This window comes from Oncorhynchus gorbuscha, linkage group LG03 (assembly GCF_021184085.1).
Source record: "Oncorhynchus gorbuscha isolate QuinsamMale2020 ecotype Even-year linkage group LG03, OgorEven_v1.0, whole genome shotgun sequence".
Taxonomy (NCBI): Eukaryota; Metazoa; Chordata; class Actinopteri; order Salmoniformes; family Salmonidae; genus Oncorhynchus; species Oncorhynchus gorbuscha.
This window is the reverse complement of record NC_060175.1, coordinates 72,793,565-72,808,850: the sequence shown is the minus strand read 5'-3', so window position 1 is coordinate 72,808,850 and position 15,286 is coordinate 72,793,565. Positions and strand designations below refer to the sequence as shown.

The 15,286-nt window shown below is 40.8% G+C and overlaps 2 protein-coding genes across 4 annotated transcripts in view; both read left to right on the top strand.

Moving 5' to 3' along the window:
- rtel1 (regulator of telomere elongation helicase 1) overlaps positions 1-2,044 on the top strand; it is a 61,201-nt gene extending 59,157 nt beyond the window's left edge. The window contains exons 30-33 of one of the 3 annotated variants that reach the window (XR_006838176.1): positions 507-659; positions 943-1,121; positions 1,337-1,456; positions 1,798-2,044. Coding sequence is in view for 1 of the 3 variants with exons in the window: in XM_046343633.1 (XP_046199589.1) it covers positions 507-659; positions 943-1,170; positions 1,337-1,542 (587 nt within the window). In the remaining 2 variants the exon portion in view is untranslated. Of the gene's footprint in view, positions 1-506; positions 660-942; positions 1,171-1,336 lie in introns of all 3 variants that reach the window. The other 2 variants (XR_006838175.1, XM_046343633.1) reach the window with 2 other exon arrangements.
- A 316-nt stretch (positions 2,045-2,360) lies between these two features.
- LOC124021720 (tumor necrosis factor receptor superfamily member 6B-like) lies at positions 2,361-4,596 on the top strand. Its single transcript, XM_046336837.1, has 4 exons — positions 2,361-2,927; positions 3,149-3,548; positions 3,684-3,866; positions 4,077-4,596. The coding sequence occupies exons 1-4, from the start codon at positions 2,919-2,921 to the stop codon at positions 4,340-4,342; spliced, it is 858 nt and encodes a 285-aa protein (XP_046192793.1). The 5' UTR covers positions 2,361-2,918; the 3' UTR covers positions 4,343-4,596.
- Positions 4,597-15,286: the final 10,690 nt, after the last annotated feature.

The following is a 15,286-nucleotide window of genomic DNA, read 5'->3' as shown; positions in this document are numbered from 1 at the left end:
TTCTCCACATTTTGCCATGGTGTGGGGGAGAAGTTTAGCAATTATATTTAAAAAATGTTATGTAATTCTACACATTTTACCAAGACTTATGACATGTTAATGATAGCCTTATCTAAATGAGTGACTAACAAAATCAATGGGGGCCCCCTGGGGGTCAGGGCCCCTGGGCATAAGCCCTGCATGCCCGGTCGGTATTCGGCTATGATTTATATATCGGGCTAGACGTTACCAATCTAAAAATTGTTAGCTGACACAGCTAATTGAGTGACTGTCAGTGACTGACATAACAAGAGACTCACAGCCAAATGTAGAAATTGCACGTTTTTTCTACTATGCTAATAACTCTCCCAGGGACCCTAAGTGACCGATTATGTCGCATATGACCTGAGCCTAATTGTCAGACATTTATGACCATCTTTGCAGCAAGGCTTCAAAAATGCAACTTCGTGTTTTTGTATTTCACCCCCAGAACAACCCAGTAACCTTGATTTGCTTTTGTTTTAAAGCCAAGCCGGGAAAGCTGACGAGTGTTGCTTCTGATTCAAGCTCCTCCTGCAGTCAGCTCAACGCCAGTCTGCTGCTTAATAAAGGTGGCCATCACCTTGGAATCCACGGATTGACTACAGAGGAGCATTTGCCAAAGAATAAAGTGCTTACAGGTACTGCTAGATACCTGGAGAGTATTCCTTACAGGCAAATCTCCCCACAACGTTGTTCAAACTTTTGCCATGACAGATGTGGTGTTATTGTTCCAATCATTCTCCAACCAAGTTACGCCATGAAATACCACCACATCTTTCATGGCTATGGATGAGCATGACACAAAGATATGGGAGGCCACATTCATGCATATACTGTATAAAAGTTGACATGCTTTTTTTTTACTGGTTTGGCCAAATCCTGACAGGATTGGATGTGTTTGTCTTGTTCTGTGCTCACCAGTTGATGATCCTAAATGCGAAGGCCAAGCACCAGTCCAGTCTGCTCAGAAGAGTCAAATCTACGCCAGTTTCATAGCGGATGTGAAAAAATCCATTGGACTTGAGAAGTCCAACCAACTGTTCTCAGCTATTCAGAGCTATAAGAAGACCGACAACTATGATAGCCTGGTGGGCACAGTAGTGAGTTTGTTAACTGAGAAAACGAAGACTTTAACCTCCTTAGCAGTAAGTTCTTGCCTATTAGAGTTGAGCGTCTTGGCAAGCACAGTTCTTTGCATTCTTACTTAAATCTGAAATGAATTTAAATCAAATCGTAACATTTAAACAAACATTGATGAACCATGAAAGGCTATGGCATAGATGCATATTATTTTTGTCATCCTTTGTGTCCCTAGCATTTGCCCTGTTCATTCGGCCTCACCATAAGAAACAGTACAAAGAGATGCTGGATGCCTTGATAGGTGACTCCACAGGCTCAAGTGCTTCCTCTGGGATTTCAGGCCAACTAATAAAAGGTGAATGTACAATTCTCAAGTGCCTTCAAGAGAGAATAACTTGTAGCAATTCAGGAGAAGTCCTTGTATTGTCAGCACTATTGTAACCACTAGTGAGCATAAAGTCTATATAAGTAATTATTGAACCCATTATTTTTGTTTAACAGGTGTTGTTAATTAACACTTTGGTAGTGTTAAACAGCTGGTTTGCAATAATGACAATTTTAATGTAATAATGTAGTAATGTGATTAAATGTAATTTAACAACGTTAGAGTTGAAAAAGGCATATAAAAGATGTGAACACATTAACAGAATTTTACAGTGTCAACCATTTTTCAATGCACTTTTGGGTCTCTTTCAGTTTCAGCGCCTGGGAAAGCACAAAGGAAGATCTCCTCTTTCTTTCCCAGCAGCCAAAGGAAATGAAAGCTGTTGGAAATGGAGCCTCTAAGAAGAATCCCCCTACTCTGATGCTGCTAGCTTTTTATTGTATGGAAATTGTGGTAAAAACTGAGGGTTTTGTGGTGTTGTAATAAATGCATGCAGATTATGGTAATATTTTCCCAACATATTTTATAACTTTTTTTATTAAACAAATGTTGATGTGATTGTTTCTTTTGTTATTATATCATGTTATTATTATTATTATATTATGTAAGATATTGATCCAAATATGAGGTTATTTACCACACACAGTTGTTTTCTTATCAGAAAGGCTTTGTTGGGTGCTGAGAGCTGCTTTATCAACCTCCTTTACCCATAATCAACTGAAATATGACAGTATTGAAACTGTTAGAGAGAAGTAGTGAACTGTTCAATGAACTGTTAGACATAACATTCTAATTTCTCCTGAAGTATACACTACTTGTTCACACGTGAGCACATCAGGGTGGGATAAATTATTGGCATGCAAACAACCTATGGTCTTGAACATATGTTGCATTTCGTATGGTATATATTAATTTGTGGATATCCATCGTCTATTAAGTATGATATGTTACGAATTTGCAAAACGTACAATGTTACGAAATCGCGAAAATTGCCCGATTTCCAATTTATTGTGACTGAGGTTAGCTAACTGGGGGGAGGGTTCGCATAAATTGTTAAGGGAAGGATTATCTAACATGCTATGGGGTTTAAAAGTAGTAAATAGTTGCAACTGATGAGATTCGAACACAACTTTTGGGTTGTTAGACTTTCGCTTTATACACCCGACCAAATACCCGCCTTTCGTTTTTGCCTTAAGTAACCGGATTTATTTAACCATACCAAACGTAACACATATTAATTTGAGTGTCCAGGATTTATGTTTATGTTACGTCTAGTTTATGTAACACCAAAGACAAAACTGATGTTGCGGAAGCGGTAATTTTGCTCTTGTCATTGGAAAGGGCTTCCCTGAGTATTAGTCATCAGCGATGTAGGCCCTATAAATTCAAAAGACGAACATGTTAACATCAGTTGCTAGCTGACGAGAGAAAAATGCATCCGGTGAGTATTATTTCTCTGCTCGAACATAGCGAGCTCTTCAGTGCCAATGGGAAATAAATGGATATTAGGCTATGGTGTAGGCAAGGCTATTTAAATCTTGAAGCTGAACGCCTCAAATTCAATAGTAATTTGATGGATTTGGACAGTCATATTGAGAGACGTAGACCACACAAAAGTTGATGATTGATTCTAAATGATAACATTACTCTTTCTTCCAATAGCTGACAAATTGTTTTCTGCCTCTCCTGGTATTTGCGCTCTGTGGTGGCAGCGTGCCGGTGTCAGGCGCTCACACACCGACTTATATCTGGAGAGATGACGCGACAGGGGATTCCCTTACGTGCGACCTATGCGCTCCTGGAACATACTTACTGAAGCATTGCACAAAGGACCGCAAGAGCGACTGCGGACCTTGTCCAAAGTCCCACTACACAGAGATCTGGAACTACATCGAGCGGTGTCAATACTGCAATCGTTTTTGCACGGCTGATGAGATTGAAAGCGTACCGTGCACCCAACTGCACAACCGACAGTGCGAGTGCAAGGACGGGTTCTACATGACACATGGGTCATGTTCAAGGCACAGAAGCTGTCCACCCGGGGAAGGGGTCATCTCTAATGGTAGGTTAAGTGATATGTTTGGCTACCTTTCATAATGAATACACCTTTTCCACTGCTATGTTTCCAGTTGGCTCTGCAAACCACTCTGTTTACAGATTAAATACACTTTGTATGATCAATATACTTATTTTCCAGGAACCGCACACACTGATGTGAAGTGTGAACCTTGCCCAATGGGCTTCTTCTCTGCAGTGTCCTCCAGTAGGAAAACCTGTCAGAAGTTTTCTGTGTGTGCCCCAGGTCGCACCACTATACCTGGCAATGACATGAATGATGTTTACTGCTCAGCATGTACGAATGGTTCAGGAACACATGAAGGTGAGAATATTTTGTCGGTTCTGTTTAGTCTTTTGTAGGCATAGGGAAAAACATTTATTCATGATAATTGTTTTATGTTTTCTTATCTACCAGAACTGAAAATGAAAAGCCTTAATTGTGTGTCACAAAAGGTGGAATTATTTATTGCAATGCAGTCAATTAATATGGTCTTGGTTTCTCTCCTTTTCTCTTTCTCTCTCAACCACTCAGGTGAAGCTATCTGTGATGGGGAGTTGATGGAATTCCTGGCACTGCAGATCCTCACACCAAGAAAGGACAAAAGACTGGTGGCTGTGCTCAGGAGGAGTGCTGGGAAAGCCACAACCAATAATGCAACTGTACTAGACCTCCTCAAAACTATTAAAAACAAAGCTGGCAAACATTTTGCTATTCAAATGCGTGATATCCTGAACACAGACAGGCTGCACCATTTAAGAACTAAAGTCAACAAATGGTTTCCTCATATGAATTTATAGGGCTAATAGAAATCACCACATATTGTAAACAGTTTATTTTCTTCAAGTTTTTGTTTTGTATCCATTACCTTATTTTATTCTTATTTATTGCTGTTTATACACCTTGTGGGTGTGGGCAATGTTTTTTTTTTAAATAGGAGAAGACTAGTGTTTTGTCGTTGAATTCCTCATTGTGCAGTATATCAGAATATATCACTATGTTGCCAAAAAAGTTCAAGACATTGTTTCCTTTCAATAAAATGCATTCAAAACGACTATTTCTGCTACTTTCTTAGGCTAAACAAATGTATGTTTACACCTATGCAGTACCTTTAGCAATAATAATAATGAACCTCTACTTTAGTGAAGAAAACAATTATGACAGGTGTGTTGTAATTAAAACGAGTGGTGTCCACTGATTAAATGCAGTCTTCATGCATTGTGAAGAGGGAAAACCCAGATATTCACAATGTTTGTGATGTTTCTTCATGTAAAATAGATTTGTAGTTTAAAATTAGATTAAGCTGCTTTGTTTTAGGGGTTTAGTGAAGGCGGGTCATGTTTTAACCTTAGGACAAGGGCAGTATACAGAATGTCAAGACTACACAAGGGTTAATGTTTCAGAAACACAACCAGTCATGTTTTCATCTGATTGTCAAACAAAGGCGCTCCTGTAAACTACCCTCGCACATTTGTTAATTCACAAAATCATTTCAGCATCCAGACTGTGCACCAGCAATTTGATGAATGGAGAAACATCCCTTACAAAACACCTACGTGTATTTTCATTAGGCCTACACTTGTAGCCTGAATTGATTCATCCACTGTTGTCCACGCGCTCCTCTGTCTCGGTCTCGGCCACTCATCTCTGCCTTGTCCTCAAGCGTCTCGACCACTCATCTCCGTCTTGACAAAATGTAAGTGTTCTTCTCATATCACAATTTGGAGCGAAAACCACCCGGTTTCTAGTCAATTAGCTAATTTGTCATGCGGCTGACATGCAGTAATGTTAATTAATGATGTAAAAGCTTATAGTTTGTTGGGCATGTTGTATTAATTGGGATAGGCTCACATTTTACCGGTATGGCTTACCACCACCATTTATTTTGCTTGGACCCCGTACTGGCCTGTACCGCCTTAGTTTCAAGTGTTTAATGTGACATGCACAATTACAGTGAAATTACTTTTTTTGCAAACTCAAAACCCAACAATGCAATAATCAATAACAATGTATTACTAGAAAAAAAACATGAGAAATAACAATAGGAAATTTGAAATACACAATTAAATATGTATAGTGGGGCAAAAAGGTATTTAGTCAGACACCAATTGTGCAAGTTCTCCCACTTAAAAGATGAGAGGCCTGTAATTTTCATCATAGGTACACTTCAACTTTGACAGACAAAATGAGGGAAAATAAATCCAGAAAATCACATTGTAGGATTTTTAATGAATTTATTTGCAAATTATGGTGGAAAATAATTATTTGGTCACCTACAAACAAGCAAGTGAACAGCAGTGGCTGTTCAATAATTTTGCACGCCCAATTTTTCAGTTTTTGATTTGTTAAAAAAGTTTGAAATATCCAATAAATGTCGTTCCACTTCATGATTGTGTCCCCCTTGTTGTTGATTCTTCACAAAAAAAATACAGTTTTATATCTTTATGTTTGAAGCCTGAAATGTGGCAAAAGGTCGCAAAGTTCAAGGGGGCCCGAATACTTTCGCAAGGCACTGTATATATTTGAATCCCAATTTATAACATAACAAAATATGGAAAAATTCAAGGGGTGTGAATACTTTCTGAATTAACTATATATATCTGTTTATCTGTGTCCGTATTTTCCATGAGTTCCTAGTGGATAGGCCATATGTTTATAGAGGAAATTATCTAATTAACAATTACTTTATATGAACAATTTACTATTTCTCACAACTGCCACCAGTTTGGCACCAAAATATTTACAACAAAGACATATTGGCATAAAAGTGTGTAAAAAATAAGTATATTTCATGCTGAAACCCTCATTTTTACCACCAATGGTATTCTCTAAGTGTTTTTATGACTTATTTTTATGATTATGTTTTACAGCTTTGTCATTACATTTTTTTAAATTTTTAAATAATCTTATTTGATTATTTTATATATTTTACATGTGATAAGGCCACACAGAGAGCCAGAGATAATTACAGACACCTGGGGTGGGTAGGAGAGCCAGCAACATGAGGTTTGCCAGTTTGATTTCTGGGTCCAACGGGAAAAATCTGGTGGGAAGTGGGCTGGCAACCGGAGGGTTGCTGGTATCAAATCTTAGATGCCATTGCCTGCTGTGTGCCTTTGAGCAAGGTAATTAACGCCCAACAACAACAGCTCTCCGGGCACCCAGTGTGGCAGCCTCCTGCACCTCTCCATAACCTGTATATGTACAGTGGTAAGAAAAGTATGTGAACACTTTTGAATTACCTGGATTTCTTCATAAATTGGTCATAACATTTGATCTTCATCTAGGTCTCAAAAATAGACAAACACAGTCTGCCTAAATTAAAAACACATAAACAATTATACGTGTTCATGTCTTTGTTGAACACAGTGTGTAAACATTCACAGTGCAGGGTGGGAAAAGTATGTGAATCCTTGGATTTAATATCTGGTTGACTTTCCTTTGGCAGCAATAACCCCAACCAAATGTTTTCTGTAGTTGCGGATCAGACATGCACAACTGTCAGGAGGAATTTTGGACCATTCCTGTTTGACAAAACTGTTCAGTAATATTCTTGGGATGTCTGTTGTGCACTGCTCTCTTGAGGTCATGCCACAGCATCGCAATCGGGTTGACGTCAGGACTCTGACTGTGGCACTTCAGAAGGCGTATTTTCATCTGTTACTTATACTCAGGCAGACCTACCCGGAAAATACTTTTTCATTTCATAAGCTCCCTAAACAGCAGCTCCCTAAATTCACTCCAAAAAATCCCAACTGTTTCAAATGTTCAAACTCAGGCATCCCCATTCACACCATAAATTCCCACCTGTTTATAGTTGTCAAACTCAGGCCTCCCCATTCACAACATAAATTCCCAAATTTCCCAACTGTTTCACATCTTATTTTAGTTCAACAAGGTCACTACACATCAATCACCAGGACAGCTTTATTGCAAACACATGCTTTACCCAAAACAGCTGCACTATCAGGATACATAAGCACTCACTCGATAGTGTGAGAACATCCGGTCAGGATGTACATAAATGGGCATAACCACGTGACACATAAAATAGGTCATCAATCACTTTCGGACACATGCCGTCTACTATAATTCTTCTGTGGCGGACCTTCATCCTTTTCATAAATGATGATTAGTAAATGCAGAATATGCTCATTGGCAAGCAGCCTTGACTTTGCAATTCCCATGACTTCCACTAGATGTCAACAGTCTTTGTTCAAGGTAACAGGCTTGTTTCAACAACTGAGACATAAACTGAACAAGTTCTACAGACATGTGACTAACATAAATGGAATAATGTGTCCCTGACGAAAGGGGAGCGGGGGGTCAAAATCAAAAGTAACAGTCAGTATCTGGTGTGGCCACCAGCTGCAATAAGTACTGCAGTGCATCTCCTCCTCATGAACTGCGCCAGATTTGCCAGTTCTTGCTGTGAGATGTTACCCAAACTCTTCCACCAAGGCACCTGCAAGTTCCCAAACATTTCTGGGGGGAATGGCCCTAGCCCTCACACTCTGATCCAACAGGTCCAAGATGTGCTCAATGGGATTGAGATCCGGGCTCTTCGCTGGCCATGGCAGAACACTGACATTCCTGTCTTGCAGGAAATCACGCACAGAAGGAGCGGTGGCATTGTCATGCTGGAGGGTCATGTCAGGATGAGCCTTCAGGAAGGGTACCACATGAGGGAGGACGATGTCTTCCCTGTAACGCACAGCATTGAGATTGCCTGCAATGACAACAAGCTCAGTCCGATGATGCTGTGACACACCGCCCCAGACCATGACGGACCCTCTACCTCCAAATCGATCCCGCTCCAGAATACAGGCCTTCGATGACTAAAACTTCTTCGGGATAGGGGGCAGCATTTTCACTTTTTTGATAAATAGCGTGCCCAATTTCAACTTCCTGCTACTCATCCCCAGAATATAAGATACGCATTTGATTAGATTTGGATAGAAAACACTCTGAAGTTTCTCAAATGGTTTGAATCATGTCTGTGAGTATAACATAACTTATGTAGCAGGCAAAACCCAGAGGACAAATCATTCAGATTGTTTTTCAGGTCATTGTGTATTCAATTACTTTTCAGTGGGAAACTAGATTTCTTAGGGACTTGTTTGCAGTTCCTACCGCTTCCACTGGATGTCACCAGTCTTTAGAAATTGGTTGAGGTTATTCCTTTGTGTAATGAAGAAGTACGGTCATCTTGAATGAGTGTCATTTGAAGTCTACTTTTTGAGAGAGGAGCATGACTTGAAAAGTAGTGTGAGTTTGTTGTCTTCCTGTATTGAACACAGATTGTCCCGTATTCAATTTGATCGATTATTAATGTTTAAAAATACCTAAAGTTGTATTACAAAAGTAGTTTGAAATGTTTTGGCAAAGTTTACAGGTAACTTTTGAGATATGTTGTAGTGACGTTGCGCAAGTTGGAAGCTGTGTTTTTCTGGATCAAACGCGCCAAATAAATGGACATTTTGGATATATATCGACGGAATTAATCGAACAACAGGACCATTTGTGATGTTTATGGGACATATTGGAGCGCCAACAAAAGAAGCTCGTCAAAGGTAAGGCATGATTTATATTTTATTTCTGCGTTCAGTGTAGCGCCTGCAAGGTTGAAATATGCTTTCTCTCTTTGTTTACTGTTGTGCTATCATCAGATAATAGCATCCTATGCTTTCGCCGAAAAGCCTTTTTGAAATCAGATGTTGGCTGGATTCACAACGAGTGTAGCTTTAATTTGGTATCTTACATGTGTGATTTAATGAAAGTTTGATTTGTATAGTATTTTATTTCAATTTGGCACTCTACATTTTCCCTGGCTATTGGCCAAGTGGGACGCAAGCGTCCCCCCTATCCCAGAGAGGTTATTAACATGAATCCGAACATCACCCCTGGTGAGACAAAACCGTGACTTGTCAGTGAAGAGCACATTTTGCCCGTGGGTTTGTGCCCATAGGACACGTTGTTGCCGGTGATGTCTGATGAGGACCTGCCTAACAACAGGCCCACAAGCCCTCAGTCCAGCCTCTCTCAGCCTATTGCAGACAGTGTGAGCACTGATGGAGGGATTGTGCGTTCCTGGTGTAACTCTGGCAGTTGTTGTTGCCATCCTGTACCTGTCCCGCAGGTGTGATGTTCGCATGTACTTATCCTGTGCAGGTGTTGTTACACGTGGTCTGCCACTGTGAGGACGATAAGCTGTCTGACCTGTCTCCCTGTAACGCTGTCTTAGGCATCTCACAGTACGGACATTGTAATTTATTGCCCTGGCCACATCTGCATTCCTCATGCCTCCATGCAGCATGCCTAAGGCATGTTTACGCAGATGAGCAGGGATGCAGGGCATCTTTCTTTTGGTGTTTTTCAGAGTCTGTAGAAAGGCCTCTTTAGTGTCCTAAGTTTTCATAACTGTGACCTTAATTGCCTACCGCCTGTAAGCTGTTAGTGTCTTAACGACCGTTCCACAGGTGCATGTTCATTAATTGTTTATGGTTCTTCGATCAAGCACGGGAAACAGTGTTTAAACTCTTTACAATAAAGATCGGAAGTTTTTTATTTTTTATGAATTATCTTTGAAAGACAGGGTCCTGAAAAATGGACGTTTCTTTTTTTGCTGAGGTTATGTTGATTTGTTTCACTGTTAATCACAGTTTTAGTTCTCAAAGAGCAAATTTATGAAAACAAATGCTTGTGCTATCTTTACATAAGGACTTCAGCAGCTAATGGGGATCCTTAATGAATACAAATTACAATGCCTTTTTAATGGCCTATAAGAAGGCTTATTGTACTACTATTGAATGGAATTGGACCCTTTTTCTCCCCAATTCTGTGGTATCCAATTGGTAGTTACCGTATTGTCCAATCGCTGAGACACCCTTACAGACTCGGGAGAGGCATGCGTCCTCTGAAACACAACCCAGCCAAGCCACACTGCCTGCTTAAGCCAGCCGCATCAATGTGTCGGAGAAAACACTGTACACCTGGAGACCGTGTCAGCGTGCATTGCGCCCAGCCCACCACACGAGTCACTAGTGCTCAATGGGACAAGAGCATCCCTGCCGGCCAAACCCTCCCCTTACCCGGTCGGTTGCAACAGAGCCTGGACTCGAACCAGGATCTCTAGTGGCACAGCTAGCACTGCAATGCAGTGCCTTAGACCACTGCACCACTCGGGAGGCCTACTCTCATCTAATTTTAAGCCAAAAATACATAATACACATAGATGGGTTAGCTGACAACCATATGAAAACAATACGCACACTTCAGTGGGGCAGAAGGCTGTGTGTTGCTGTGATTTTGGATGGCCATATCGCTAGCAACAATGACAAGAAGCTACCATGTGGAAAATCATTGTTCAATGTCTTGTTTTGAGGCGTCTATGCTAACATGCCGCAAATTCGATAACTAATTAACCGACAGTAGCAATATATTTGAGAGACAACAAGAGCTCATTTTCAATAAACATTGGAGACGAAGTTTACATGTTGTCAACGATCTAAGCAATATATAATAATAATATATGCCATTTAGCAGACGCTTTTATCCAAAGCGACTTACAGTCATGTGTGCATACATTCTACGTATGGGTGGTCCCGGGGATCGAACCCACTACCCTGGCGTTACAAGCACCATGCTCTACCAACTGAGCTACAGAAGCCAACAAGAAGCCAAGCCAACCCCATCTGTTTAGATCCATACAGTTGAAGTCGGAGGTTTACATACACCTTAGCCAAATACATTTGAACTCAGTTTTTCACAATTCCTGACATTTAATCCTCGTAAAAATTCCCTGTCTTAGGTCGGTTAGGTTCACCACTTATTTTAAGAATGTGAAATGTCAGAATTATTTATTTCAGCTTTTATTTCTTTCATTACATTCCCAGTGTCAGAAGTTTACATACACTCAATTAGTATTTGGTAGCATTGCCTTTAAATTGTATAACTTGGGTCAAACCTTTTGGATAGCTTTCCACAAATTTTCCACAACAGAGCTGGTGTAACAGAGTCAGGTTTGTGTGCCTCCTTGCTCGCACACACTTTCAGTGCTGCCCAATAATTTCCTATAGGATTGAGGTCATGGCTTTGTGATGGCCACTCCAATACCTTGATTTTGTTGTGCTTAAGCCATTTTGCCACAACTTTGGAAGTATGCTTAGGGTCATCTTGACTGATGTCTTGAGATGTTGCTTCAATATATCCACATAATTTCCCTACCTCATGATGCCATCTATTTTGTGAAGTGCACCAGTCCCTCCTGCAGCAAAGCACCCCCACAACATGATGCTGCCACCCCCGTGCTTCACAGTTGGGATGGTGTTCTTCAGCTTGCGAGCATCCCCACTTTTCCTCCAAACATAACGATGGTCATTCTGGCCAAATAGTTCTCTTTTTGTTTCATCAGACCAGAGGACATTAAGTACGATCGTTGTCCCCATGTGCAGTTTCAAACCGTAGTCTGGCTTTTTTATGGCGGTTTTGGAGCAGTGGCTTCTTCCTTGCTGAGCACCTTTCCTGTTATGTCGATATAGGACTCGTTTTACTGTGGATATAGATACTTTTGTACATGTTTCCTCCAGCATCTTCACAAGGTCCTTTGCTATTATTCCGGGATTGATTTGCACTTTTCGCACCAAAGTACATTCATCTCTAGGGGACAGAACGCGTCTCCTTCCTGTGCGGTATGACGGCTTCTTGATCCAAAGGTGTTTATACTTGCGTATTATTGTTTGTACAGATGAATGTGGTACTTTCAGGCGTTTGGAAATTGCTCCCAAGGATGAACCAGACTTGTGGAGGTCTACACATTTTTTTCTGAGGTCTTGGCTGATTTCTTTTGATTTTCCCATGATGTCAAGCGAAGAGGTAGGTAGGCCTTGAAATACAGGTACATCTCCAATTGACTCAAAGGTTGTCATTTAGAAGCTTCTAAAGCCATGACATCATTTTCTGGAATTTTCCAAGCTATTTAAAGGCACAGTCAACTTAGTGTATGTAAACGTCTGACCCACTAGAATTGTGATGCAGTGAATTATAAGTGAAATAATCTTTCCGTAAACAATTCGAAAAAGTTTGAAAAATGACTTGTGCCCAAGCAGTGTTGCAGCGCGAGGTGGAATAGGCTTTATAGAATTCGTAATTATTTGATTTTGTGCGATTAATTTACCAGCTATGAAACAAACAGGCGAAATACTTTGAAAATGGCTACTGCAGCATTTATTTTACTATAAATGTGTTCATACTTGACTATTTTTATTCACAAATTCGAGTGAAATGCTCGCACTGTGGAGCTCTGACCAACCACCAACATCACTCTTGAAATAGACATCTTACCCACCAATGCCAAAATCTACCCGCAGGTGGCAATGTTCATTTTAGGCCCTGGTGGTGGACATGCGCCGGGATTGCCCTGTTAGGGTGAAAGAGGTATATCTTCTTCTATAGTTTACCACCCGTACAGTAGGTGGCGGCATGCACCTAAAACAATTGTTTGCGGACCCCCATAATACCAAACCCAAACTGACTGCAAAATACATTGAGTCAAGTGCAGGAGAGAAAAATATGTTATGCGTCTGAATGCCCTGAGCAGTCGATGGATAGTGAACTGGAAATTGATCCTGACAAAAGTGAGGAGAAAGAAGGGGTGTTGTCAGGTGAGGTGAAGGCTTACAAGTCTAACCCTAAAGATAAGGATCATCTCAGAGAAGACTCTGTTCCAGTGGGAGTATGATTTGTGGAGAAAGTGGATCCATGATTTTTGGCCGATCCATTTGTGGTATCAGCCTGGGTAAAGGAGTTGGGTTCTGTCAATTCGGTCAAAGTATCCAGAGGTGGACTTGTGTCGATTTTTTTTTTGTGTGTCTGCTGCTCAGAGAGGTAGTGCGTTTTGAGACTCGGAACTCTCTAGAGCAGAGCGCAGCTGAAAGGAGTGATACTTGTGGTGGGTTCAAGTGTTATGGTGGATCAACTGAAGTTGGGGATCCCAGGTGTCTGTGATTCACACCGTTTGGTGCGACGCAGACCCGGTGGTGTGTGTGAGACTAAGGAGACCCTGTCTGTTTTGAGTTTTGATGAAGAGTGTTTGCCGGATAAAGTAATGCTAGGGTATATGTTATCCCGTGAGAGCTTTTGTTCTGAACCCACTATGGTGTTTCGGATTGCAAGTTTATGACCATGCTGCAGCAGTATGTAGGAGGGAGATTATGCGGTGTAAGAAGTGTGCAGGAGGGCACGGGACAAAAGAGTGTGTGGTTTCGGTAGAAAAAGTGGAGTTTCAATTGTGGGCGTGGCCATGTTACTGGGGATCAGAAATGTCCTGTGCAAATGAGACCGATGAAAGTTTCCAGGATGAGAGCAGTGCAGAAAGTGTCATATGCTGAGGCAGTGAGGAAAGTAGAGGATGGTGGGAAAAGAATGAGGATCCCTGTGAGTAGTAGGCCAGTACAGAATGACCCGAACAGTTTGTACTTTAGTAAGGTTGGCTTCGTGGCGTTTGTTGCTATGGTTATTAAATTTTACCATTCATGTGGAAAGGAAATCCCAGAATATTGAATTGATGGTAGTAGCAGCAGCAGGTATGTTTTTGGGTATAAGAATTTTATGTTCAGAAGAACTACAGAAGGTTTTGAGAGAAGGGGTCCGCCTGGAGTAGGTTATGTTGGGGGTCAGAGTAGAGGCCAAAGTAGCCTGTTCTAATAGACTAGGAAAAATATAAATCCGCAACACTCAAATTAGTATTACACTTTGTTACGTTTGCTATGGTTGCATAAGACCGAAGGTTACTGAAAGGAAAAGTGGGTGGTTGACCGAGTTGGATTGGTGGGCGTGTAACGCGAAGTCTACTCAAATCTAATCATGGACAACTTTATCATTTTTTCTAATTAGCAACTTTTCAACTACTTACTACTTTTGAACTATTTTGCAACTACTTAGCATGTTAGCTAACCCTTCCCCTAACCCTTTTAGTTAACCCTTCCACTAACCCTTTAACCTATTCTTAACCACTATCTACAACAAGTTGGAATTTGTAACATATTTATCACAGCAAAGTGGTCAAAAACAAAGATGGGCAGCAGTCGTGCCACAAGAAGAGAACCAGAAAGGCCCGATCATGCAACCCTGGGGGTGGCACAATGTCTTTGACTTTCTGAACCGCAAGCTGGGGAGTGGGGACGTCAACCCTAAGGCAGGGGGTACTGGTGGCTTACAAGGAGGGAGGAGCACCAAGAGGAGCCTAAGTGTGAAGCTGTTCCATGCGTTGGAGATCCAGAGGCTAACTAATAATATAACTGAAAACAGAAATATCTCATTTACATAAGTATTTACACCCCTGAGTCAATACTTTGTAGCTGCATCTTTGCAGCAATAACAGCTATGAGTCTCTTTTGGGGTAAGTCTCTAAGAGTGTTCCACACCTGGATTATCCAATATTTGCCCATTTGTATTATTTTCTAAATTATTCAAGCTCTGTCAAATTGGTTGATGATCATTGCTAGACAACCATTTTCAGTTCTTGCCATTGACTTTCAAGTAGATTTAAGTCAAAACTGGAACTCGGTCACTCAGGAACATTCATTGTCTTCTTGTTAAGCAACTCCAGTGTAGATTTGGCATTGTGTTTTAGGTTATTGTCCTGCTGAAAGGTGAATTCACCCCCCAGTCTCTGGTAGAAAGCAGACTCAAGCAGGTTTTAATATAGGATTTTGCCTGTGTTTAGCTTTATTACATAAAAAATG

Coding starts and splice junctions, on each gene's coding strand:
- LOC124021720 (XM_046336837.1), top strand. Junction 3,549..3,683: donor GGAAGGGGTCATCTCTAATG/GTAGGTTAAGTG, acceptor CTTATTTTCCAG/GAACCGCACACACTGATGTG. Junction 3,867..4,076: donor TGGTTCAGGAACACATGAAG/GTGAGAATATTT, acceptor TCAACCACTCAG/GTGAAGCTATCTGTGATGGG.